Source organism: Dama dama, chromosome 8, assembly GCF_033118175.1.
Source record: "Dama dama isolate Ldn47 chromosome 8, ASM3311817v1, whole genome shotgun sequence".
Classification (NCBI taxonomy): domain Eukaryota; kingdom Metazoa; phylum Chordata; class Mammalia; order Artiodactyla; family Cervidae; genus Dama; species Dama dama.
In genome coordinates, this window is record NC_083688.1 from 37885916 (window position 1) to 37910365 (window position 24450).

The 24450-nt window shown below is 38.3% G+C and overlaps 1 protein-coding gene across 8 annotated transcripts in view; it reads right to left on the reverse strand.

Moving 5' to 3' along the window:
* Positions 1 to 24450, reverse strand: part of PIKFYVE (phosphoinositide kinase, FYVE-type zinc finger containing) — a 76710-nt gene that overhangs the window by 38300 nt on the left and 13960 nt on the right. For 6 of the 8 annotated variants that reach the window (XM_061148878.1, XM_061148879.1, XM_061148883.1 and 3 more), the window contains exons 7-16: positions 23538 to 23627; positions 16302 to 16446; positions 14864 to 15021; positions 12589 to 12700; positions 11489 to 11636; positions 10772 to 10939; positions 5683 to 5742; positions 3909 to 4038; positions 3140 to 3320; positions 2386 to 2460 (exon numbers count right to left, since the gene is read on the reverse strand). In XM_061148878.1, the coding sequence (XP_061004861.1) occupies positions 2386 to 2460; positions 3140 to 3320; positions 3909 to 4038; positions 5683 to 5742; positions 10772 to 10939; positions 11489 to 11636; positions 12589 to 12700; positions 14864 to 15021; positions 16302 to 16446; positions 23538 to 23627 (1267 nt within the window). The remainder of the gene's footprint in view (positions 1 to 2385; positions 2461 to 3139; positions 3321 to 3908; positions 4039 to 5682; positions 5743 to 10771; positions 10940 to 11488; positions 11637 to 12588; positions 12701 to 14863; positions 15022 to 16301; positions 16447 to 23537; positions 23628 to 24450) is intronic. The other 2 variants (XM_061148882.1, XM_061148884.1) reach the window with 2 other exon arrangements.

Here is a 24450-nt window from a genome sequence, read left to right on the forward strand (position 1 = left end):
AGTAGAGACGCAAACAATATACCCTCACCACACAACTGAAGCCGCGGGCAGAGGGGCCTGCATCCTACAACAGAAGTCTCCATCTGACCAAACTTATTAGGTTCAAACTAGCAAATGCTCCTGAAAACAGGGATTCATCAGCTGGGAAACTACATGCAGGGCTTTTTCAGTAACTACAAATTACAGACTATCTCTAAACATGGTCACTGGGGCAAGACAGTCATTCATGCATGTGACTAGCACACCCACGTAACAGTTTTTAATTCTGGAGATGAGCACAACACACCTACCTCTGAATTCAACAGACATCATTTAATGTGATTTAAAGTACTACTTTGATGGGTAAAGTGCTGTTTTAATAAGACTCTATGTAGAAATATGGACTTTGGATCATTGCTATGAAATAATATCAAATTCAAACGTAATTTTATTTATCTATGGTCACTAATACTTTTCAGGAAGTTTAATACCTTATAAAAAATATATTATTCTTCTCAGCTTAGAAAAGAGTGAAAACAGACTGCAGTTTATCCATCCAGTTACTCAAGCTTGAAATTTGCCTGAGCTCTCACTGTAACCAAACCAATAGTACCAGAGATGAGGGCAGGGTGTCTCTATTTTTAACACGTTCTCTTAGTGACTCTGAAGCACAGCAAGGTTTGAGAACACTGTTACAGATCATTGGTTTCTCTAAAAGTGAGAACCAATAAACAAATAAACAACACTGGAAACACCCAGAGTGACTCCACTAAAAAGTAGTCCCACCCAAATGCAAACTGGTGCAGCCACTATGGAAAACAGTACGGAGTTTCCTTAAAAAAAATAAAAACAGAGCTACCATATCATCCTGCAATGTACTCCTGGGCAGACATCCAGAGAGAAACTCCAGTTTGAAAAAATACATGCACCCCAGTGCTCACAGAAGCACTATTTACAATAGCCAAGACACAGAAGCCATCTAAATGTCCATCCACAGATGAATGGATAAAGATGTATGAAATACACACACACACACACACATGAATACTACTCAGCCATAAAAAAGAATGAAATCATGACATTTACAGCAGTAAGGATGGACCTAGAGATTATCAGACTAAGTAAGTCAAAGACAAGTATCATATGATATCACTTATATGTGGGATCTAAAATATGATAAAAATGAACTTATTAAAACAGAAACAGATTCACAGACAGAGAAAACAAACTTATGGTTACCACAGGGGAAAGTGCAGTGTGGGGGTAGGGATAAATTAGGAGTTTGGAAATGGCAGCCACGGTGCATAAAACATATGAACAACAAGATCCTACAGTACTGCACAGGAAACTATATTCAATATCCTATAATAAACTTAATGGAAAATATGAAAAAGAATACATATATACACATATACCTATAACTGAATCACTTTGCTATACACCAGAGACACAATACTATTAATTAACTATACTTCATTAAAATAAAATTTCTTTTAATTGGGCTTCCCTGGTAGCTCAGATGGTAAAGTGTCTGCTTACAATGCGGGAGACCTGGACTCAATCCCTGGGTTGGGAAGATCCCCTGGAGAAGGAAATCACCTACTCCGGTATTCATGCCTGAAAAATCCCATGGACTGAGGAGCCTGGTGCACTACAGTTCATGGGGTCGCAAAGAGTCGGACACGACTGAGCGACTTCACTTCACTTCACTTCTTTTAATTAAAAAGTAGTCCCACCCTTCCTCTACCCACCCCCCATTCTCACTCCCCTAAAACTACTAAATGAGAATTTCTAAGGTGTGGGCTTAGGAGTCTACATTTTTAACAAGGTCCTCATACACAGTACACTTTGCTAACCAGCAGCCTTCAGAACAAAGTGATAAGACAAAGCCCTCATCTGCTTCCTCCAGCCTCATTTCCTGCCAGTTCCTATCCAGTACCTTAGGGTCTCAGACTTTCCTTAGTACAAGGGGTTATTTACCCTTCTCTCTACGCTGGTGCTAGAAAGAGGCCTCACGGCTGAAGGTACAGAGAATGATACAGAATTCCAGTCATAATTCTGTGTTCAGCCCTATGAGGAAGAACAGAGTTTTAAAATGTTAGGCCTCTGGAAGAATTCTAATCTGTTAGGAAATCTTTTATCCCTGAGATGTGGCAGGGTCAAGGGACACCAGCGTCCCTTCAGCCTGCTGACAGGGAAGCCTTCTTCTGTCTGATGAGTTCTCACTGTCCAAGCCCCTGTCATCATCAGCTCTGGGAGACTTCTCCTTGAACCCCCAAATTTCACTGCTAGTCACTCCTCCCTGTCCAATCTCCTTTTCCTCCATGGTGAGGGGCACCCTCAGCTTGCTGGCTTGGCACACAGTCACAGTTTGCTGAACTTCAGTGTTGAACTGAATCACATTACCTTTTTATGTGCAATATTCTTGGTGCAAACAAATCCATTGACAACCACAGAATCAAACTTCTTTCCACCTGGGCTCTAATGAAACAATTAAGAAAACAATATAATCCGATATACATGTTGAGAATGCAGTCAAATGAATTCTATAAGTATTTATTTCCACTTTTTATTTTCACTATTATGTAACCAAATAAGAACAAAAAGTTCTAGGATGCATTTCTTCCTTTCAACCAATAATTAATGGCAACCTCCTACAATCGTCAACTTTCTAACATACTATCTGGTACTCCAAAATATCCATTTGACCAAACAAATAAATGCCAGATGTCAATTAAAACCACTAATAAGTTAAACACCAGAGGCAAAAAATATAGGCAAAACTCCACTATTCTCTAAACAAAACAATTACCCACTGCTTTTCCTCAGAACAGTAACAGCCATGTGTGAAAAGAGGCCTTGTAGCTGACACATCAAGAAGAGGAAGTAGGAAAGTTTGGCTTCCCAGGGGAAGTAGGAAAGTTTGGGTTTCCAGCTCACTGCAAGCCCAGCTTACCCCCACCCCCACTCACCTCCCACTTCCTAAGAGTGGCTCTTACGACCTTTACATGCACTGCTACAAAATAGGACAGAAAAACTTTCCACTCCTCACGGAGCATCCTTCCTGGTAGCGACCCTTTCAGATGACCATTAAGAGATAAATTACTATCGGGCCCATCTCATGAACGCCGAACACGAGGAAGACATTGGCAGAGCTCACTTTTTTGATGTGGACAAACTGGCGGATATCCATGTCATCATCCCGGTTCTTGACGTCAGGTCGGACTGTCTGAACAACCTGGCAGACCAGGGATACGATGATGTCCCTCCAAGACGTGGACAGTGACTCACTGTGGAGCAGCTGTTGCAGCAGCGCCATCATGTGGTTATGATTAGCTGAACTACAAAAACGTTACAGGAAAGACATTTGCACAGTTAACACCGCCAGAGACAATGGCTCTGAAGATGCAACACGGTCTGCAAAGCAATCAGCATGTGACTTAATGGCTTACAGGTAAGATCTTCTTGGTCATTTTATTCTTTCAGCATATCTGCGCCTTAATGCTTTGCATATAAAGAAAATCTGAATATCTCCAATTAAGATAACCCATTTAAGGGAGGCTCAAGAGGGAAGAGATATATGCATACTTGTAGCTGATTCATGATGTTGTACAACAGAAACACAACACTGTAAAGCAATTATCCTCCAATTAAAAAATTGAAAAATAAATAAAACAAACAAAAAATCTATGGGTTTGATAAAAAAAATGCCCCATTTAATTCAATTAAATTTTAACACATAAATAACAATGGGGATAGAAAAGCACAACTAGGACTCTCTGCTTTATTAGAAGTTTCACCAGAACAGGCTTTATTTCCTAAGTAATGTTAGCATTTTTGACTTTATAAGGAAGAACTATACAAATACCTATCAAGTCACTTAAGATTAGAAAAATGGAGAATTAAAATGAATAAGCTCACTGCCTTACAGCAACCTCTCCATAGCTTGTTTCTCTCCATTCTCCTCCCTCAGCAGCTCCAGGTTGTTATGATGCCAGCCCAAAGGTGTGAAAGGCAGTTCTTTGGATTTTTCCTCAACTCGACGGTTAAATAAGGATTCTAAGTGTAAAATAAGAAATTATATTCATTGTCAAGTTTTATACCATCTACTCAGAGACTTAGAAATCACCAACTTGTCTTTTTAAATTTTTTAAGTTAGCCAATTCAAATTATTGATCTAAAAAAAGCAAGGACATGTTTAAATTCATAGATAAAAAAAATTAAGTCTGAGTTAGATCAACATTCTCAACAGCCAAAATCAGAGACACAAGTGTAAAGAGTAAATTTACATAAGCAACCAGGGCTCTCAAGAAAGTAACTATAAATACGGCTTTTGAAAAGCAAATGAACTGAGATTTGTTTACAGTCTTTTTATTTATTTGGGGATATTAAAAGAGAGAGGTAGTTAATTTTCCCTATAAAATCACAAACTGAACACTGCATTCAACAGAAATCAGAATGCAAGGAGAACTTGTGACAGTGTGGGTGCTGAGAAAAGCTCAGCATTGATTCGTCCGAACCAGGATATGACAGTCTAGAAAGTCTACTCATACAATCCTGTCAGTGTTTCTTTTTCAGTACTAGAACAAAAAAGGCTTTCTTCTTAATTGGCAAAACTTTTACAAGTCAGACCAAAAAATTAACTGTGAAGAAATCAAAACATGGTAAATAGTAATTTATATAAAATTTTGTAAATGATCAGAACCCAAAAAAAAAAAAAAAATCGGTAATACTAAATACTTTGCAAAAAAGATGCTCACTGAATAACTTTTGAAACTGTGATTGAATAAATGGAAAGAAAAGAGGTAGGAAATGCTTGTAAAAATTCTCTAGTCTTTCTCTAGTCTCTAGTCTTTCCCCTCTTAAAGCAAACTGAACAAACGACAAAAAACCTTCAACTAAACAGTCCAGCAGGCTCCAGAGTAAAGCCAGTGTCCACGACAAGTGAGGTACAAGAACAGCACATTTCAATTATGTAAACTCTTGGTCTATAAACATCTGGCTGAACCAGATGCTTGAAGGTGAATTTAGAAACACTAAGTTGTGACACTATCTGTCAGCAGCTGCCCTTGTACCAGCTCGCCCTATCTTCTCTCTTTTATGTGAAACCCTCCCATTATCTGAGGCCTAGGCTGTAGCGTGTTATAGACCAAATAAGTGTGCCTTCACTCCACAGCAAGCTAAGTAGGGATGGGGATAGGAAAGGTTTGTATTCTTCTGCACTTCCTTTCGTCCCCAAGGAAATGATAAGCAGAATTAGTTCTTATTTCCTTCAGTCCACTTGTTGTCCAAATCCAGAGAGCAAGCAGCATCCTCAATTAGATGAGATCTGCCTGTGGCTTTTTGATAAGCTTGACAATCACTTGATGATATGTCTATCAATACTTAATACTATATTCGTGATACAGAAAAGCATATTCGTGATATAGAAAAGCCTTTAAGTGAATAAAATTCAGAATCTAGGTAAAGACTTTTAAACAATTATTTTTCAGATCAGAGACCTCTCAAACTAAGTCCAAGTTTATATTTTTGGTTCTCAGCAGTCTCAAGGCTACTACACATATTGAAAAACTGTGTTCTTATGGTGCTAAAATAATATAATGCACTGTCGGTACTCACTCAGCGCCAGTCAGTATCCTGGGCCCACAGTATATCTCCATGAACAGGAGACATCATCCCATGTATAGATTTTGATAAAATTACCTTTGATGAAGGCGTCGCTTATTGATAGCTGTTGTCCTCCATTGTCAGAAATCAAATACTCTGCATGCCAGGGAGAGAACAGAGAGAGGAGGAAGGAAAGGAGAGGCCTATGACTATAACAGGCTAGCGTAATTATACAGAAAACACACCCACACACAGAGTATTACTCACACTAAACCCATAGCAGCCAAGTCACGGAAACTTTAGGCTAACATGTCGGTTTATAACTTGTTCTGCACACTTCATACTAGACTTGATAGACTTAATAACTCAACAGAGCCATGAGACAGCAATGACAGATAATCTTTTTAACAGATCATTTTTCCCTTATCAAATCTGAACTGCTTTATGAAAACTGAGGTCTGTCATGGATTTGCATGACAAGCCTAAAAAGTTACACTCTTTTTCTCATCCATAGCCATATTATGTAACAAACAATGAGTTCAGATAGAGAGCATACTGCATAAAAAAATATAAGGTGGGGTTTTTTGAATTTCAAAATATAAGCTATAAAACAAATTAATACAAAAATGATAATGGAAGGGAATTAAGATATAACTCATCAGGATTATATTAGTTTTTAATTTGAGTTTTACTGTTTCAAAAATTCTAACCAAACACTTCCAAATAGTTGCCAAAAGATAACTTCTGAACACACTCTGAATGGGTTCTTTCAAAACTTTTAGAATATTAAATATTACAAGTGAAACTTATTCTTTACTTTCACATGACCTTTCCTCTAGATCTGTGACCAAGCACAGCTCAAATGAGGTTCTTTCTACCGTGCAAATTTAACCACAATGCATTTTAAGTCTTTTAAGGTAAAGGTGATCCACAAAATTCTTTCCAAGTAGATCTCATTTATAAAGAAAAGGGCTTCAAAAGTCAATGTGTTTATAATCCAATACACTAATCCTTCAAAACAAAAAAGCAGAGAAAAAAAAATTTAGCAAGTTCAAGTGTGCCATGCCAAATATAATATAATCAAGTATGTGGATCAGTGAAAACAGATATGATACTTTATTTCTACACCTCCCTCACAGAAATTAATAATGCCAATGCCTGTTTATACAGAGGCTTTAGAAGCTTTACTCTTCAGTCTAAAGGATATATATGTACATATATCTATATAAAATTTCAGAAGCAATGGATTTTCCCCATTATGAAAAAACTTAAACATACAGAAAACCCTATATATCCTCCACCAAGACTGAACAATTGTTAATGACTCGCCATATCTGATTTCTCTGTGTGCTTTTTTCCAGACAATTTAAAGTTACACGTATCATGACATTTTACCACTAGTACTTCAGCATGCATCTCTAAAAATTAAGAGCATTCTTCTCTAGATCCATAATATTTACACACTTAAGAAAACTGACACTTTCTTAATATCATATTAGTCCATATTCAAGTTTATCTGTTTCCAAAATGCTTTAATAAATTTTTTTTCCCCTCCAACCTGGATCCATTAAAGTTCATACATTACATTCTCTTCATTTTCTCTTAACCTAAAGTAGACCTTCTACCTTTTTCTTTCTCCTGATATTGAATTTTGAAAGAATTCAGGCCAAATGTCACATTCTGGATTTGATGGATTGTTTCCTCACGGTGCTGTTTAACTTACTCTTATACCCCCATGTTTCCCTATAAATGTGGAGTTAGGTCCAGGAGTTTGAGGAAGTCATGCTTTTCATTTTCTTTTCTAGGTACTACTTGCTAACTTTCCAAGAATAGTTCAGAATCCTGCTTTCAACACATAATAAAATATATTCTAACTGCATAACCCTCCATAACAAACAATGAGAAATTAATCAAACCAGAAGATCACACTGACTCAGTTTTACAAGTTTCTGAAAATGAGTTAGCTTATGTAATACAAAAAACATGAGCATCTTCTTAAGCATAGATACTTCAACAAATTTTAAAAATTCATATTTCCTCAGTGTTAAAAGCTAGAGAATGATCCCTAAGATTTAACAATTTTAGTAACCATTAATTTTAATGGAAAGAAAAGAATCACCCATTCTCATTTGTATTTAAGAGAAATGAAAACCAGATGCAGGGGAAATCTACTATTCTTTCATTTTCTGAACTAGATCATTCTGATGACTTTATTTTCTGGTAATCAGTGTTCCTCTTAATTACAATGCAGAAAAAAATAATTTATTATGTCTCAACTTCACAAAATAGAAAAAAAATAATTCTTGTTGTTATGCTAAAAGCTAACGAGAGAGAAGTGTAAAAGCCAGAGACATTTACTAAGGGGTAAAAGTCCTCAAATTACAGGCTCTCTGAAGTCAGTCTACTAAGAAAGAAGGTAGTTATTCTGGTGTGTGTGTGTATACACATACATGGGCTTCCCTGGTGGCTCAGACAGTAAAGAATCCTCCTGCAAAGCAGGAGACCCGGGTTCCATCTGGAATATTACTCAGCCATGAAAAAAGAATGAAATCTTGCTATTTGTGAAAACACAGGTTGACCTAGACAGTATTATGCTAGGTGTAATAAGTCAGAGAAATACAAATACTGTATGATTTCCCTTATATGTGGAGTCTAAAAACAAAACAAATGAATAAACAGAACAGAAATAGAGTTATAGATACAGAGACCAGTGGTTGCCAGAGAGGAGGAGAGTGGAAGAAGGAAAGAAAGAGGTGAGGGAGATGAAAGGGTACAAACTTTCAGTTGCAAAATAACTAAGTCATGGGTATGAAATGTATCATATGGGGAATATATTCAATAACTGTATAATATCTTTACATGGTGACATATTTTACTGAACTGGCAATCATTTCAAAATGTATAGAAAGATGGAATCACTGTTGATCAATTATACTTCAAAAACAAACTCAGAAAAAGAGATAAGATTGGTGGTTACTAGAGGAAGGGCGTGGGGGAAGGAGAACTGGATGAAGGCAATGAAGAGGTTCAAACTTTCAATACCAGGGACGTAATGTATAACACAATAAATATAATCAACACAGCTGTATACCATATGTGAAAATTTTTAAGAGTAAATTCTAAGAGTTCTCATCATAAAGAAAAAAATTTTTTCTATGTCTTTAATTTTGTATCTATGTGAGATGATGGATGTTCACTAAACTTATACTGTGATGAAGAAGTGAAGTCAGACGCTCAGTCGTATCCGATTCTTTGCAACCCCATGGACTGTAACCTACAAGGGTCCTCTGTCCATGGGATTTTCCAGGCAAGGGTACTGGAGTGGGTTGCCATTTCCTTCTCCAGGGGATCTTCCCAGGCCAGGGATCGAACCCAAGTTGCCCGCATTGCAGGCAGACGCTTTACCATTTGAGCCATACTGTACACCTTAAAATTACATACTTCTTTTTGTCAATTATATCTCAATAAAACTAGAAGGGGGGTGGGGAATAACAACAGCAACAACCAGGCACTCTCTATCTCCTCATTATCTTGGATTTCACTTCTTCTTAGCAGTGAGTGTTCTTTCTTATCTTGACAAAAGTGAGGGGAAAAAAAAAAAGCTTCAGTTAATACTATATCAACTTCCCCAAATAATTGACCTAACTTTTCTTTCTTTGCATCACAATTTTAAAAATCTTTTCCAAGATATCCTTGACATTTCCTGCAGTCTTCAGTACAATCTGGACTTCTGCTAACCTGCCACTTTTTTTAAAGCACTGACCCCTCTTTCAGACTGATCCTCATATGAAGGCTAACTCTCACAATTTTTGTAGGAAAAAAAAAAAAATGGTTTTAAAGGTTGAGGTCAGAAAATTGCCAGCGGAGTTGTGACAGTTTTTCCCACTGTCAGTGCATCCCCTTTCATTTTCCTTAGAAATACAATTTGAGGGTGCACTGTCAAAACGTCATTCTTCTTCTATGTCATTCTTCTCCTAACATTATAAAGTTGGGTTTCCTAAAGCAAATGCTTGACTGGGCTCAGCAGCTCACTTTTTGCTATTATGAATTTCATGATGTCAGGTCACTTTCTTCATGATTTCAAAAGCTCCTTAACTTTCCAAGAGATGAAATCATCAACAAGTCAAAAATGTATTTCATAACTACTTTCAGCACAATGAAATTGCCAACAACTACGTCCAGAGAACAGACACCTCTACAGATCATGCCACCTCTGAATCACATCTGTCATTCATATGACAGAAATCCAAACGCTCCACATGACCACCACCCACAGTTAATTCTCACCCAAGTGCCCACCCAGTCTGCTTCACTGTCCTTTCATACTCACCCAATGTTCACCACCATTTTTCCAATTTCTGCCTTGAGGATTCTGATAAAGATGTGTATCATACTCATGTTCAGTGCTAGTCAGGGCTCTCCTTTTCTTAAACCTAAACTGGCTTTTAATTATATCCAACAAAGTAAGCCTCATCACCCATTTTTTTAAAAAAAGCATTTCTTTTCTGCATACTGCTATGTTCAATTTTAGTAATGGCTTAACCTTATTTTTCCTTTTATACCAAATGTCCTTTGAATTATGATTTTTGAGTCAGTAGACTAAAACCTCAAATAGAACAGCTAAAAGAATGATTTTTTTTTTGTATTAGAGAAGAAATCTTTTTTACAAATATAGCATTTTACACAACAAGCATTTTAAATAATAAAGATGCTTTGGAATGTGTGAATGTTTTTCACCAATCTAGTTCAAGCACCTGAAAAGGTTTAGTGAAACACTATGCTACTGGGTAACAGCATAAGCAAAGAGGCTTTAAAATATTAAATGAAAAAAGAGAAATGAATAGAGCAGAACATCCATGTTATAATGCAAAGAAATGCCACCTTGGAAGTTGCACATTATGCTAAGGGAAAAGTAGTCAGATGCTGTTCCCTTTAATGACTACAAGCCTTAAGCTGGGTGTGGTGGTACTAAGGGAGGAAACAAGAAATGAAAGGAACTGGAACCAACCAAAAAGAAAAAAACACGTGGAGAAGAGGTGTGGGAAAAATGAGAAAGGGTGGACCAAAACCCACAGCAAATCCCCTCAGCCACGGGGACAGAGGAAGCAAGAAGGACAGGCCGGATGAGATCCACGGCCCAACTCTCCAGCCTGTGTTCGGATTCCAGGTGGTGACTCCCTCCTACCTTTTTGGTCAGCAGGGTGAGGGGGCACATGTGGGTACTTGGAGGGCTTCTTGATATGGAAGTTCACGTTGTCCAGCTCCACGTTCAGGCTGATGGAAGCAGCTGAGTCACTGTCCACTGTGGACTGGAAACTGCTGACTGATGTGCGCTTGCTAGGACTGGCAGAATCTTTTAGTGTTGGGGAGGGGAAAGAAATATAGGGAGAGGAGGGGAGTAAAAATGGGTTTCATCAGGGTATTGGAGGAAAGGAGAAAAATGTTTTTTTTTTAATATACAAGCCCAATGTGCAATACCAAAATGGATACAGTATTTTCATGTAGTGATACTTCTGTGTAGACCTAATAAAATTTGAACCAGTTAAATATAAAATGAATTTTTTAAATAAAGAAATATATTGGAAGTTCTGCAGAGAGAAGGCCTGATATCATAGCAAAGAGGTGAGAAAGTTGTCTACTGCAATATTATTAGCACAGAGTTATTTTTAAGCTGCTGCAAACTAAAGACTACAGCGAAATCTGAAAACACCAGTGGTTTAACAAATTGGTTTCTTAAGAAAATACTGTATCTAGGACAATGATTGCTATCAGATGTTCTTTACGTTTGGCTGAAGCCATAAAACTTAATAGTAGGATTGTTTCAACTAAATAAACAAAACACTCTATCATACATACACGTTAATGATTCATAAAAACTCAAACGTCAGAAAGTGAAACTCACTAGTCAAATTATCGTCACCTTCTTCAGCTACCTGCTCAGTGTCACTGTCATCAAACTTGATGTCTTTAAACCAGGACGGCTCAGAGTGTCCTTCCACGGAGTTCACCGAGTCACTGTCCGGAGAAGGGGTCTCGGAAAATTCTGTACTCTGAAAGGGTCAAGACAGGATCCAAGCAATTGACCCACAGTGGCAACAATATTGAGGCTGTCACACTACAAATAAATTCTAGCCTAATATTTGTATAAGGCTAACCACTGAATACGTTAAATAAGCAAATCAGTAGAAACTTAAGTTGCAAGCCAGCATCATAACTGGCAATTCCACTCTTACAACTATAATATTCATGAATCAGCAGGCTAAAAGGCAGCATATTATGACCAAACATATTATACAGATTTTATAGTGTTTCATTTCTTTTATTCCTGAGAGTGAAGATGGCTTAGAACTTATCATAACCCTGTGCCAATGCTAGGACACAACTTGGAAAACTGTTAGATTTTCAGACATAACACCACCAGTCTTTGGGATCATCCATCTTTTCTACCCAATGATTTTCCAACTTCAGTTCACAAAGCTGTTACCGGATTATTATTTTATCAAATTAACATAAACAAAAATGTTATGTTAAAGTTTTTTAAAACTTCTATCTTTAAGTACGTGATTTCCATGTTCCTAATCAAACTAAAAAAACAGAAAAGAAAAAGAATATTCACCATTTTACCAGTTACACAATTTAATACTGCTATGGAGTCAAAATCTATTGCAATAGTAACATTAAATTTCTTAATGACTTTATTACATATACTTCCTCTTAATCCTAAAAAACACAGCCATAATAAAATTAAAAACCACTGAGGGTAAATGACACTACAAAGTCAAGCTTAAGAAAAGCTGCAAAAACTGAAAAGCTTGGGACTTCAAAGGGTTTTTCATCACAGCTACCAACCAAGTAAAAATGTTACAGCTTCCCTCAAATGACAGGGAAAACATACTAGAAAAGTGTATCACTGGGTAACTCAACTACTTTTTATTCCCAGTGATGAGGAAGACTTGGTAACGAAGCTCTCTGGACTCTCATTGGCCGCACCACAGAACATACCTGCAGCGGTCTGTACAGAGCGTACTCATCCCGGAAGAGCTGGTCGTGATGACTGACACAATCCAGCCAACGTCCATCCACCATTGCCTGTCCAATTGCTATAGCCTGTGCCCTGAACCAAGACCAGAGAAAACGAAAACTCTTAAGAGAATAATTTTACAAGATGAGACACAAACTGAATTTACTTTCTAGTCTAATCAGAGTTGGAACTTCAAACAGTCCTTGGGTAGGTGAGGGATAAAACAAGAGAGATTTGAAGCTTAATTAAAAGATTTTTACAGTACCACAGTAAAGAAGAACCTACAGAGAAGGCAGTCCCAACAAGACCTAATTTCAATTACACAAACATCAACAAGTGCTCAAGGCAAGCATCACTAGTTCAGTTCAGTCACTCAGTTGTGTCCGACTCTTTGCAACCCCATGGACTGCAGCACGCCAGGCTTCCCTGTCCATCACCAACTCCCAGAGATTACCCAAACTCGTGTCCATAGAGTCAGTGATGCCATACAACCATCTCATCCTCTGTCCCCTTCTCCTCCCGCCTTCAATCTTTCCCAGCATCAGGGTCTTTTCCAATGAGTCAGTTCTTCACATCAGGTGGCCAAAGTACTGGAGTTTCAGCTTCAGCATCAGTCCTCCCAACGAAAATTCAGGACTGATTTCCTTGAGGATGGACTGGTGGGATCTCCTTGCTGTCCAAGGGACTCTCAAGAGTCTTCTCCAACAACACAGTTCAAAACCATCAATTCTTCAGTGCTCAGCTTTCTTTATAATTCAACTGTCACATCCACTGATCTTAGCTTCTTGAATGTTGAGTTTTAAGCCAGCTTTTTCACTCTCCTCTTACACCTTCTTCAAGAGGCTCTTTAGTTCCTCTCTGCTTTCTGCCATAAGGGTGCCATCCGCATAGCTGAGGTTATTGATATTTCTCCCAGCAATCTTGATTCTAGCTTGTGCTTCATCCAGCCTGACATTTCTCACAATGTACTCTGCATATAAGTTAAATACGGTGACAACATACAGCCTTTCCTGATTTGGAACCAGTCTGTTGTTCCATGTCCAGTTCTAACTGTGGCTTCTTGACCTGCATACAGATTTCTCAGACAGCAGGTCAGGTGGTCTGGTACTCCCATTTCTAAGAATTTTCCAGTTTGTTGTGACCTAAACAGTCAAAAGCTTTGGTGTAGTTCAATAAAGCAGAAGTAGATGTTTTTCTGGAACTCTCTTGCTTTTTCGATGATCCAACAGGTGGTGGCAATTTGATCTCTGGTTCCTCTGCCTTTTCTAAATCCAGTTTGAACATCTGAAAGCTCACAGTTCATGTACTGTTGAAGCCTGGCTTGGAGAATTTTGAGCATTACTTTGCTAGCATGTGAGATGAGTGCAATTGTGCAAGCATACCCCTGTACTTAGTAGAGGAGGATAAAAAAGACTGTTGAGAACAGTATGGCTCCTGTCCTCGAGGAGCTTATAGTCTTTGAGGAGAAGACAATACCAAATATTATAGATGTAGGTATAATATATATATATACACAAACATATATATACATGAAATAGACAACACATTGGATTTATATGGCATTTCACAATTTATCAAACAATTTAGTCCATATTATTTCACTTCATTTTCACAGCTTCTTCACAGGATCATATTTTCATATTTTTCTCACTGGAGCTGAGAGGTCAAGTCTCAAAGAGACTGAATAACTTCACAGAGGGCAAAAAGATACAACACAAACTGGAAGCCAGGGCTTCACTGTTTACAGCTGTTTCTTCTCTTCCACATACTTGTTTCTTCCTATGGGAGGAGGAGTAGCTACTCTAAACAAGCAGAAAAGCCAAGCGACACCACCCTCAAAGGCAATAGGACCTGTCTGGTGCTTTCACACAAATGATTTGTGAGGCCAGCTAGCACACTCTAGGTGTGGCTAATGGACCCAGTTCTGAAGACAGGCTGAAAGTCTACATTAGGGAGCAGAAACACTCCACTGTGGCCTTAGGTTCTAGCTATATTCCCCAATCCTGCTTAACTGCAGAGCTCTGAGTTTGGGGGACTACTGCACATTTCTGCTTTTAATAAATAAGGTAAACTGTGACCCCCATTGGGCTCCTTGCATCTACTGACTACAACTCAGAAGGGAGGAGGGTTGAGTAACTAACACCCCAAACACCACATGCAGAAATCAAACAGCATCCCACTCACAAAGAAAGCTGTTCCCTTTATGATGGCACGTCATTAAAAATAAATTCATAAATTGTTCTTAAGACCCACTACCTTGTAGCAATGTGTCCATTTCGGATTAACCAGTTGACTAACTCCTTTCCGACAATGCAGTTGGGATGTGTTCTCAGCCAGTAGCGGTGATCCTGAAACTCCATTCCGCTACTGTGATGGCAGATTTTCTTCCATAGATCTTTTAGCTGAACGCTGTCCTGAAATCACATTATAAGCTAGCAGTTACTCCTGAGAAAGATACTATACACTTTTCAGATTTCTTCCTGTGATTTTTAGACTCATGAAAGGAAACTCAATTCAGATTTCTTTGTCAGAGCTAACTTACATGATTAATAGAAATGACACATGCATGGAGAACAGCTTGTATTCAGCTCATCTAATTCCAAACAACTTTTTCTCTTAGGGAAAAACTATCCCAAGTAATTTTTTTTTTTCAGTGAATGGCACATATTATCAGTCTCCTGATTATCTGAGCACAAAATTTCACATCCCTCTTTGGAGACAGAACAAATAAGAAAGGAACAATCACATTACTCTAAAGTAACTGTTTCTGAAGCTTTCACTTCACCAGATTCTCACCTATACCCAACTTTCACCAGAGAATTACTCCCTGCTCAAGAACACTTCAACACAGCTCAGCATCTACAGGTTCTAATCTAAAACTTACGAAGACTGAATTCACCACCTTCCACCAAGTAGCCCCAAGTAACTTTCCATTCTCATTGCCCACAGAATCAAACGTAACATCCCTCTAAACCTCTCCCAAATAATAAACTCTAATTCGGTCCATGGAAAATGCCAGGCTTATTCTCACCTCTATACCTTTCCCCACACTTTAAATAAGATTTTCTTCCTTCACTGCCCACCCAAATCTATTCGATCCTTCAAGGTCCAGTGCAAGCCTTTCAGTTTAAAGCCTTTCCTGACTTCTACACTACTAGTGCGCTTCCTATTTTTAACTACTAAAGTATTACTTCTTTTACTAGTAAGGACCTGCTCATTGACCTCATTTTTACTTTCTGAATGATAAACCTGAGGAGTGAAACCATATCTTCCATTTCTTTGAGTCATTCTTATGATTGAACACAGTAGTTTACAGAGATAAATTCAATAAATAATTGATTACTACCTACTTAAACATATAATATTAGATGTCTAAAAAGTATTCCACGTGTATGAGAAACATATCCCAAAGTTTAAGCAGCAATCTGGGATGTGACTCAAAGTCAAGCTCTAGAATTATGGAAGCACCTGAATTCTGATCTTTATAGTGGTCAAGAAAATATTAATGCAGGGTATGAGCATGGGCTGCTTGACCAATTTCAGGTGAGCCTAATAAAAACTTAAGCAAATTAGTTCCTCTATTTAATTAATATGCTAACTGGCTATTTCAACTTCATTTGCGTTTAAAAAAAAAAATCAATGAAATGAAACATTCTTCATGCTCAAAACTTGCAATGGGTCAAAGATACTGGACCGGTACCAGAAGAATTTTGCGTTCATCCTCAGTGGTCTCTGCCCGAACATACGTTCGGTTAGCCTGGGGACTGACAGACGTCTCGTATGATGGTACCATTGGAGACCCAGATCGATCCAGTGACAGATTAGTAATGCTGGCTGATCTGGAAATTGAAAACAGAAAGTGAAAACACAGTTGTAAATTCTTCATCAACAGAGAGAATTACCGTGAAAGTTCATTTTTAAATAAATGCTTATTTGCCAATGTTAGGGGTACTTTTAAAAGTAGTTGTGATGGTTGTGTATGACACTATTACTGGGAAGCTGGAAGAAGAGTATCCAGGAATTCTCTGCACTATTATTTCCAACTTCTAAGTTAGTCTGTAATTATTTCAAGTTATGTTTAAAAGGAAGTCATTATGAGAGGATTGTAGGAAAAAATTATATTTGTAGTGCATATAGCAGTAATATCCCAAACAAAATAGGTACAAACTCTTCTAAAAATGATGAAAATTAGGGTGTTTTCTTTTTGAATTGATGAATATAAAGCATCAGTCCAAATGCAGCTATCTCTGCATTCCTACACATACCAAAAGGAATACTGTGATTTGTCCCATCTTTTAAAACACTCTCTTGACTTTGCATTCCTCTGCTGCATTCCCGCTTCAGTACAACAAAACTCATCTCCAATTCTTCTTTCACTCTCTCTAGAATCCTGAACAACCCACTGAAACTGCATATACCAATATTTATTGTTCACAGTCAAGTTTTCACTCCTCATTTGACAGAGCAGCAGGATAACTCCCTCTTCTTTGAAATACTTTCTTCTCTTGGCTACTAGGACAAGCTAATCTCCTGGCTTCCTCTGACCTTATCTCTCACCTCTCCTTCCCAGGCTCCTTTTCTGGTTGTCTTCATTTCCCCAATCTTGGTCCTTGGTCCTTACTTCCTCACTTTCCACACTTACTCTCTTGATGTTCTCACACAGGTTCATAGTTTTAAATATGATTCACATGATAACACCACCCAAGTTTATATCTCAGACTTGAATCCCTGTCCTGAACTCTAGATTTATACATCCAGCTATCCGATATCTCAGTTGGATGTCTAGAGGTATCTCAAATTCAACATGTCTAAAACTAAACTGTTCCTCTTTATCTTCCCCGTATCAATAAATGGCAACTCTGTCATTTCAACTGTTTAGGCAGGAATAAAGCAAGAATGTCCTCTCTTGACATTTATTTTCAAAATCATACTGGGAACATAAGCTAATGAAATAAGAAAAGGTAATAAAGGAATACAGAATGGGAAAAAAGAATTAAAACTGTCTTTCTTCACAGATGACATGACCATCTATGTAAAAATCTGAAAAGATCAACCAAAAAACTCCCAAAATTATAACAAGGTTGCAAGATGCAAAATTAATATATGAAAGTCAGTCACTTTCTTATTCCAGCAATGAACAAATGAAATTAAAAATTAAAACACATTACCATTTACATCAGCATTCCCCAAAACGAAATACCCAAGTATAAATCTAAATACGTACAAGATCTGAATGAAGAAAACTACAAAACTTTGATGAAATATATCAAGGAACTAAGTATATGTCATTGTTCATGGATAAGAAAACTCAATATTGTCATGATATTAGTACTTCTCAACCTGATCTATGGATTCAATACAATCTCAGTCAAAATGCTAGCAAGCTGTTCTGTAGATAATAAAAAACTGATTCTAATTTTTATGTGTTGAGGCAAAAGGCCCTTAGCCAGTGTAATATGGAAGGAATGAACAGAAGAGTGATACATACAACTTAAAGACTCACCATAAAGCCACAGTAACTAAGAAAATGTGGTATTAGCAAAAGAACAGACAAATACCATCAGTGGAACAAAATACAGAGCCCAGAAACAGGTCCACAGAACAGTCACTAATCTCTGATGAAGGAGCAGAGGCAGTTTAATGGAGCAAAGATAGTCTTTTCAAGAAATGGTGGTAGAACAACTGGACATCCACATGCAAAAAAATATGACACCAACCTTTTTAGACCTAGACTGTTCTAAAAAATTAACTCAAAATGAATCACAGATCTAAATGCAAAATGCAAAGTTAACTCCTGGAAAATAACATAGGAGAAAATCTAGATGGCCTTGGGTACTGAGATGACTTTTTAAATACAACACCAAAGCATCATCCATGAAAAAACTGATAGGCTGACTTCATTAAAATTAAAAATGATGAGCATAAATATGTCTTCTATGCTCTGCAAAGACAACATCAAGAATTAGAAGACAAGCCACAGACTTGGAAAAAACATCTGCAAAGAATTTCTTTGACAAAGGGCAGTTATCCAGAACATACAAAGAACTCTAAAGACTCAACAATAAGAAAACAACTCAGTTAAAAAGCAGGGCAAAGACCTAGACAGACACCCCACCAAAGAAGGTATACAGACAGCAAGGACGGGAGCATATGAAAACATGTTCAGCATCACATGTCATAGGGAATCGCACATTAAAACAATGAGTCAGCATTATACACCTATCAGAATGGTCGAAATCCAGAATACAGATGACACCAGATACTGGCAAGGATAGGGAACAACACAACTCCCATTCATGGTTGGTACAGCTACTGTGGAAAGCAGTTTCTTACAAAACTAAACATACTCTTAACTGTAGGATCCAGTAATCACACTCCTTAGTATTTATCCAAATGAATGAAAAATATATCCACATGAAAACTTGCATATACATGTTTATAGAAACCTTATACATCATTGTCAAAACATGGAAGCAACCAAGATGTCCTTCAGTAGGTGAGTGGATAAATAAACTGTTGTAGTTCCAGACAATGGACTATTCTCCAATGCTAAAAAGAAATGAGCTATCAAGCCAAAATAACCCATGGAAGAAACTAAAATGCATACTGCCAAGTGAAAGAAATCAATCTGAAAAGGCTATATACTGTATGATTCCAACTATGTAACATTCTGGAAAAGGCAAAGCTATGAAGACAGCAAAAAGATGTGTGGTCGCCATGGGTTGGGGGGAGTAAGGGATTAATAAGTAGAGCACAGAGGATTTTTTATAACACTGAAACTATTCTGATCTACTTCAGTGGTGAATATATGTCATAACATATTTGTTCAAACCCCCAGAACATACAACACCCAGAACAAACTATAGACTTGAGTAAAAATGCTGTGTCACTGTAGGTTCATCAACTGTAACAACATACCACTGTAGTGTGGGATGTTTATTTATAATGCAGGACGTTGTGGGGAGGAGCTATATGGGAACTCTCTGCACTCTCCAATCAATTCTGCTGTGAACCTACACTGCTCTACAAAATGAAGTTTATAAGCTTTTTTAAAAGTAAAAGATGATGATGTCTGCAACTTACTCTCAAACAGTCCAGAAAAAAAAAAGTAAATGGGCAAAATGTAAACTAGTGAATCTTAATGAAGGATGTATGAAAACTTATTCCTCTCTATTTCTTGCAACTCTTTTGCAAGTATAAAATTTTCTCAAAATAAATAAAAAAGGAAGCTCTACAACAGCTTCCCATTCACTGATTAATGCCAAAATCCGTACAATGAACAGTAACAGGTTCTACACCTGGTACAGAGGACTCCCAGTTACTCCCTGCCAGGCATCTCTCCTCTTGGAAACTAGCTGTTCCCGGTCCGCTTAGTAAACTGCCCTATAAAATGTCAGCATGGTTTACTCCCCCACATCCTCAAGTCTTTGCTCAGACATCACCCTCTCTGTGAGGTCTTCACTGAGCACGCTATTCAAAATTCCAACCTCCTCCCCTATTCCTTAGGCTTTTGTGAGCTTTAAACTTCTGTCTGATTCACTGCTGTAGAACAAATACCTAGTTTGCAGGCACTTAATTACTTGCTGAAAGAATAAACTGAATGTATGTTAAACCATGGTGAGTCAGATGCCTTATTCCTTCAGGTTTATAACAACGTGCTCACCAATTAGCTTCGTAACAATTGAAAGTGTGTTTTTAGGGGGAGATGTGGATGTTAGTAAAATTCTAGCAGGTTGAAAAGGAAATGAGCAGTTACAGAACAATTATAAGCCACTATTTCAAGGAATTTGGCTAAGAAATTGAGAATATAGAAAACTATATGCAAAACACAAAGGAAGGAGGTTTGTTTTGTTTCTTTTTAATAGGTAAGACCTCAATTTGTTTAAATGCAGATGGTAAGGAGTCAGCAGAGAGAAGTGGAAGATAAGGAACATTAATACGGTGACTAATAAGAATGATCTCTGTTCGTTTCCAAGGCAAACGATTCAATATCACAGTAATCCAACTCTATGCCCCGACTGGTAATGCTGAAGAAGCTGAACAGTTCCATGAAGACCTACAACACCTTCTAGAACTAACACCAAAAAAAGATGTCCTTTTCATTATAGGGGACTGGAATGCAAAAGTAGGAAGTCACGAAACACCTGGAGTAACAGAGAATTTGGACTTGGGGTACAGAATGAAGCAGGGCAAAGGCTAATAGACTTCTGCCAAGAGAACGCACTGGTCATAGCAAACACCCTCTTCCAACAACACAAGAGAAGACATGCACATCACCAGACGAGCAACACCGAAATCAGATTGACTATATTCTTTGCAGCCAAAGATGGAGAAGCTCTATACAGTCAGCAAAAATAAGACCGGGGGCTGACTGTAGCTCAAATCATGAACTTCTTATTGCCAAATTCAGACTGAAATTGAAGAAAGTGGAGAAAACCACTAGACCATTCAGGTATGACCTAAATCAAATCCCTTATGATTATACAGTGGAAGTGAGAAATAAGACTTAAGGGACTAGATCTGATAGACAGAGTGCCTGATGAACTATGGACGGAGGTTTGTGACATTGTACAGGAGACAGGGAGCAAGACCATCCCCATGGAAAAGAAATGCAAAAAAGCAAAATGGCTGTCTGAGGAGGCCTTACAAATAGCTGTGAAAAGAAGAGAAGTGAAAAGCCAAGGAGAAAAGGAAATATATACCCATTTGAATGCAGAGTTCCAAAGAACAGCAAGGAGAGGTAAGAAAGCCTTCCTCAGCGATCAATGCAAAGAAATACAGGAAAACAACAGAATGGGAAAGACTAGAGATCTCTTCAAGAAAATTAGAGATACCAAGGGAACATTTCATGCAAAGATGGGCTCAATAAATGACAGAAATGGTGTGGACCTAACAGAAGCAGAAGATATTAAGAAGAGGTGGCAAGAATATATAGAAGAACAGTACAAAAAAGATCTTCCCGACCCAGATAATCACAATGGTGTGATCACTCACCTAGAGCCAGACATCCTGGAATGTGAAGTCAAGTGGGCCTTAGAAAGCATCACTACGGACAAAGCTAGTGGAGGTGATGGAATTCCAGTTGAGCTATTTCACATCCTGAAAGATGATGCTGTGAAAGTGCTGCACTGAATATGCCGGCACATTTGGAAAACTCAGCAGTGGCCACAGGACTGGAAAAGGTCAGTTTTCATTCCAATCCCAAAGAAAGGCAATGCCAAAGAATGCTCAAACTACCGCACAATTGCACTCATCTCACACGCTAGTAAAGTAATGCTCAAAATTCTCAAAGCCAGGCTTCAGCATTACGTGAACCATGAACTTCCAGATGAACGTTCAAGCTGGTTTTAGTAAAGGCAGAGGAACCAGAGATCAAATTGCCAACATCCACTGGATCATCAAAAAAGCAAGAGAGTTCCAGAAAAACATCTGTTTCTGCTTTCTTGACTATGCCAAAGCGTTTGAATGTGTGGATCACAATAAATTGTGGAAAATTCTGAAAGAGATGGGAATACCAGACCACCTGACCTGCCTCCTGAGAAATCTGTATGCAGGTCAGGAAGCAACAGTTAGAACTGGACATGGAACAAAACTGGTTCCAAATAGGAAAAGGAATACATCAAGGCTGTATATTATCACCCTACTCATTTAACTTATATGCAGAGTACATCATGAGAAACGCTGGGCTGGGGGAAGCACAAGCTGGAATCAAGATTGCCAGGAGAAATATCAATAACCTCAGACACGCAGATGACACCACCCTTATGGCAGAGAGTGAAGAAGAACTAAAGAGCCTCTTGATGAAAGTGAAAGAGGAAAGTGAAAAAGTTGGCTTAAAGCTCAACATTCAGGAAACTAAGATCATGGCATCCAGTCCCATTACTTCATGGCAAATAGATGGGGAGATAGTGGAAACAGTGGCTGACTTTATTTTTCTGGGCTCTGAAATCACTGCGGATGTGATTGCAGCCTGAAATTAAAAGACGCTTACTCCTTGGAAGTAAAATTGTGACCAATCTAGACACCATATTAAAAAGCAGAGACATTACTTTGTCAACAAAAGTCCGTCTAGTCAAGGCAATGGTTTTCCCAGTGGTCAAGTATGGATGTGAGAGTTGAACTATAAAGAAAGTTGAGCGCCGAAGAACTGCTGCTTTTGAACTGTGGTGTTGGAGAAGACTCTTGAGAGTCCCTTTGACTGCAAGGAGATCCAACCAGTCCATCTTAAAGGAGATCAGTCCTGGGTGTTCATTGGAAGGCTGATGTTGAAGCTGAAACTCCAGTACTTTGGCCACCTGATGCGAAGAGCTGACTCATTGGAAAAGACCCTGATGCTGGGAAAGATTGAGGGCAGGAGGAGAAGGGGACAACAGAGGATGAGATGGTTGGATGGCATCACCAGTCGACGGACATGGGTTTGGGTAGACTCCAGGAGATGCTGATGGACAGGGAGGCCTGGCGTGCTGTGGTTCATGGGGTCGCAAAGAGTCGGACATGACTGAGCGACTGAACTGAACTGAATAAGAAAGAATAAGTAAGGGATGACAAGCAGAATACAAATGGAGAAGCAAGGTGAAGAGGAATGAATGAGCTCCAAATGTAATCAAGTTGGTAACTGATGCTAAGAGTTGAGGTCATCCCCTTCTGTCATCTCCCCTTTTTGCTCTGTAGTTGAAAAGTGAAGTCATCTGCTAATAAGTCAGAAGAAAGTAGGGTTGAAGACAGCAGAGAAGAGTAGAAAAGGCCACTGTGAGAATGCAAGTGACAGCTGACTAGCTAAAAGGAAACGGAAGTTTAACTCAGCTTTTAGAGCTAAGAAAATGTACAAAAATCAATCCTATCCATTTTATGTTAGTTCTTCTCAATACTGTAAAAAAGAGAAACCAGACATAACAGGCACAGAACACAATGTTTTCACTTGGCAGTTCACCTATTTCGAGCAGGAGATTTCCCAGCATCCTCTTGAACAGATACAAGTCTTGTTGAAAGAGCGGTGTTTGAAGAGTCTGGATGAATTAAACTAGAAAGAAAATAGGAATATACTGAGACGATTTAAGAGAGTTACAGGCAAATCCAATTTCAATAGAGTGCTATAACATTAAAAAGCAGGTTGTTTTTCTGCAATAATGAGTTTATGGATCATTCTTATTTTCTTCTTTCAGTTGAGGTAGAAATAGGATAATTTTTGTCTTCAGGATAACAACATTAAAAGATCAATAAAGGAAGTTTATTAAGTGAGTATGTATGTGTGAGAATGTGTGTGTGTGTGTGCGTGCTCCAGTCATGTCTGACTCTTTGAGACCCTACAGACTACAGCCCAACAGGCTCCTCTGTCCATGAAATTTTCCAGGCAAGAATACTGGAGTGGGTTGCCACTTCCTACTCCAGAGAATCTTCCCGATCCAGGGCTCAAACTCGCATCTCTTGCATCTCCTGCATTACAGGTAGATTCTTTTATCACCACACCAGCTTGGAAGCCCAGAATCTTTGTGACCCCCTGGGCTGTAGCCCACCAGGCTCCTCTGTCCATGGAATTTCCCAGGCAAGAATACTGGAGTGGGTTGCCATTTCCTCTTAAAGGGGATTTTCCCAACCCAAGGATCAAACCCACATCTCCTGCATCTCCTACATTGCAAGCAGATGTATTCTTTGCCACTGAGCCACAGGGAAGCCCTAGTTATTAAGTATAACAGGTGGCAATAAAACAATAAAACTGGCTGAATGAGCAACTTATAGAACTCTTCAATCACATATACAAAACAGAAGTGCTCTGGGGTAGAAATCCTGAGTTCAAATATTTTCTTCTTAGTCCCCATAACTAAGTGGAAAAGCACTGCAGATAT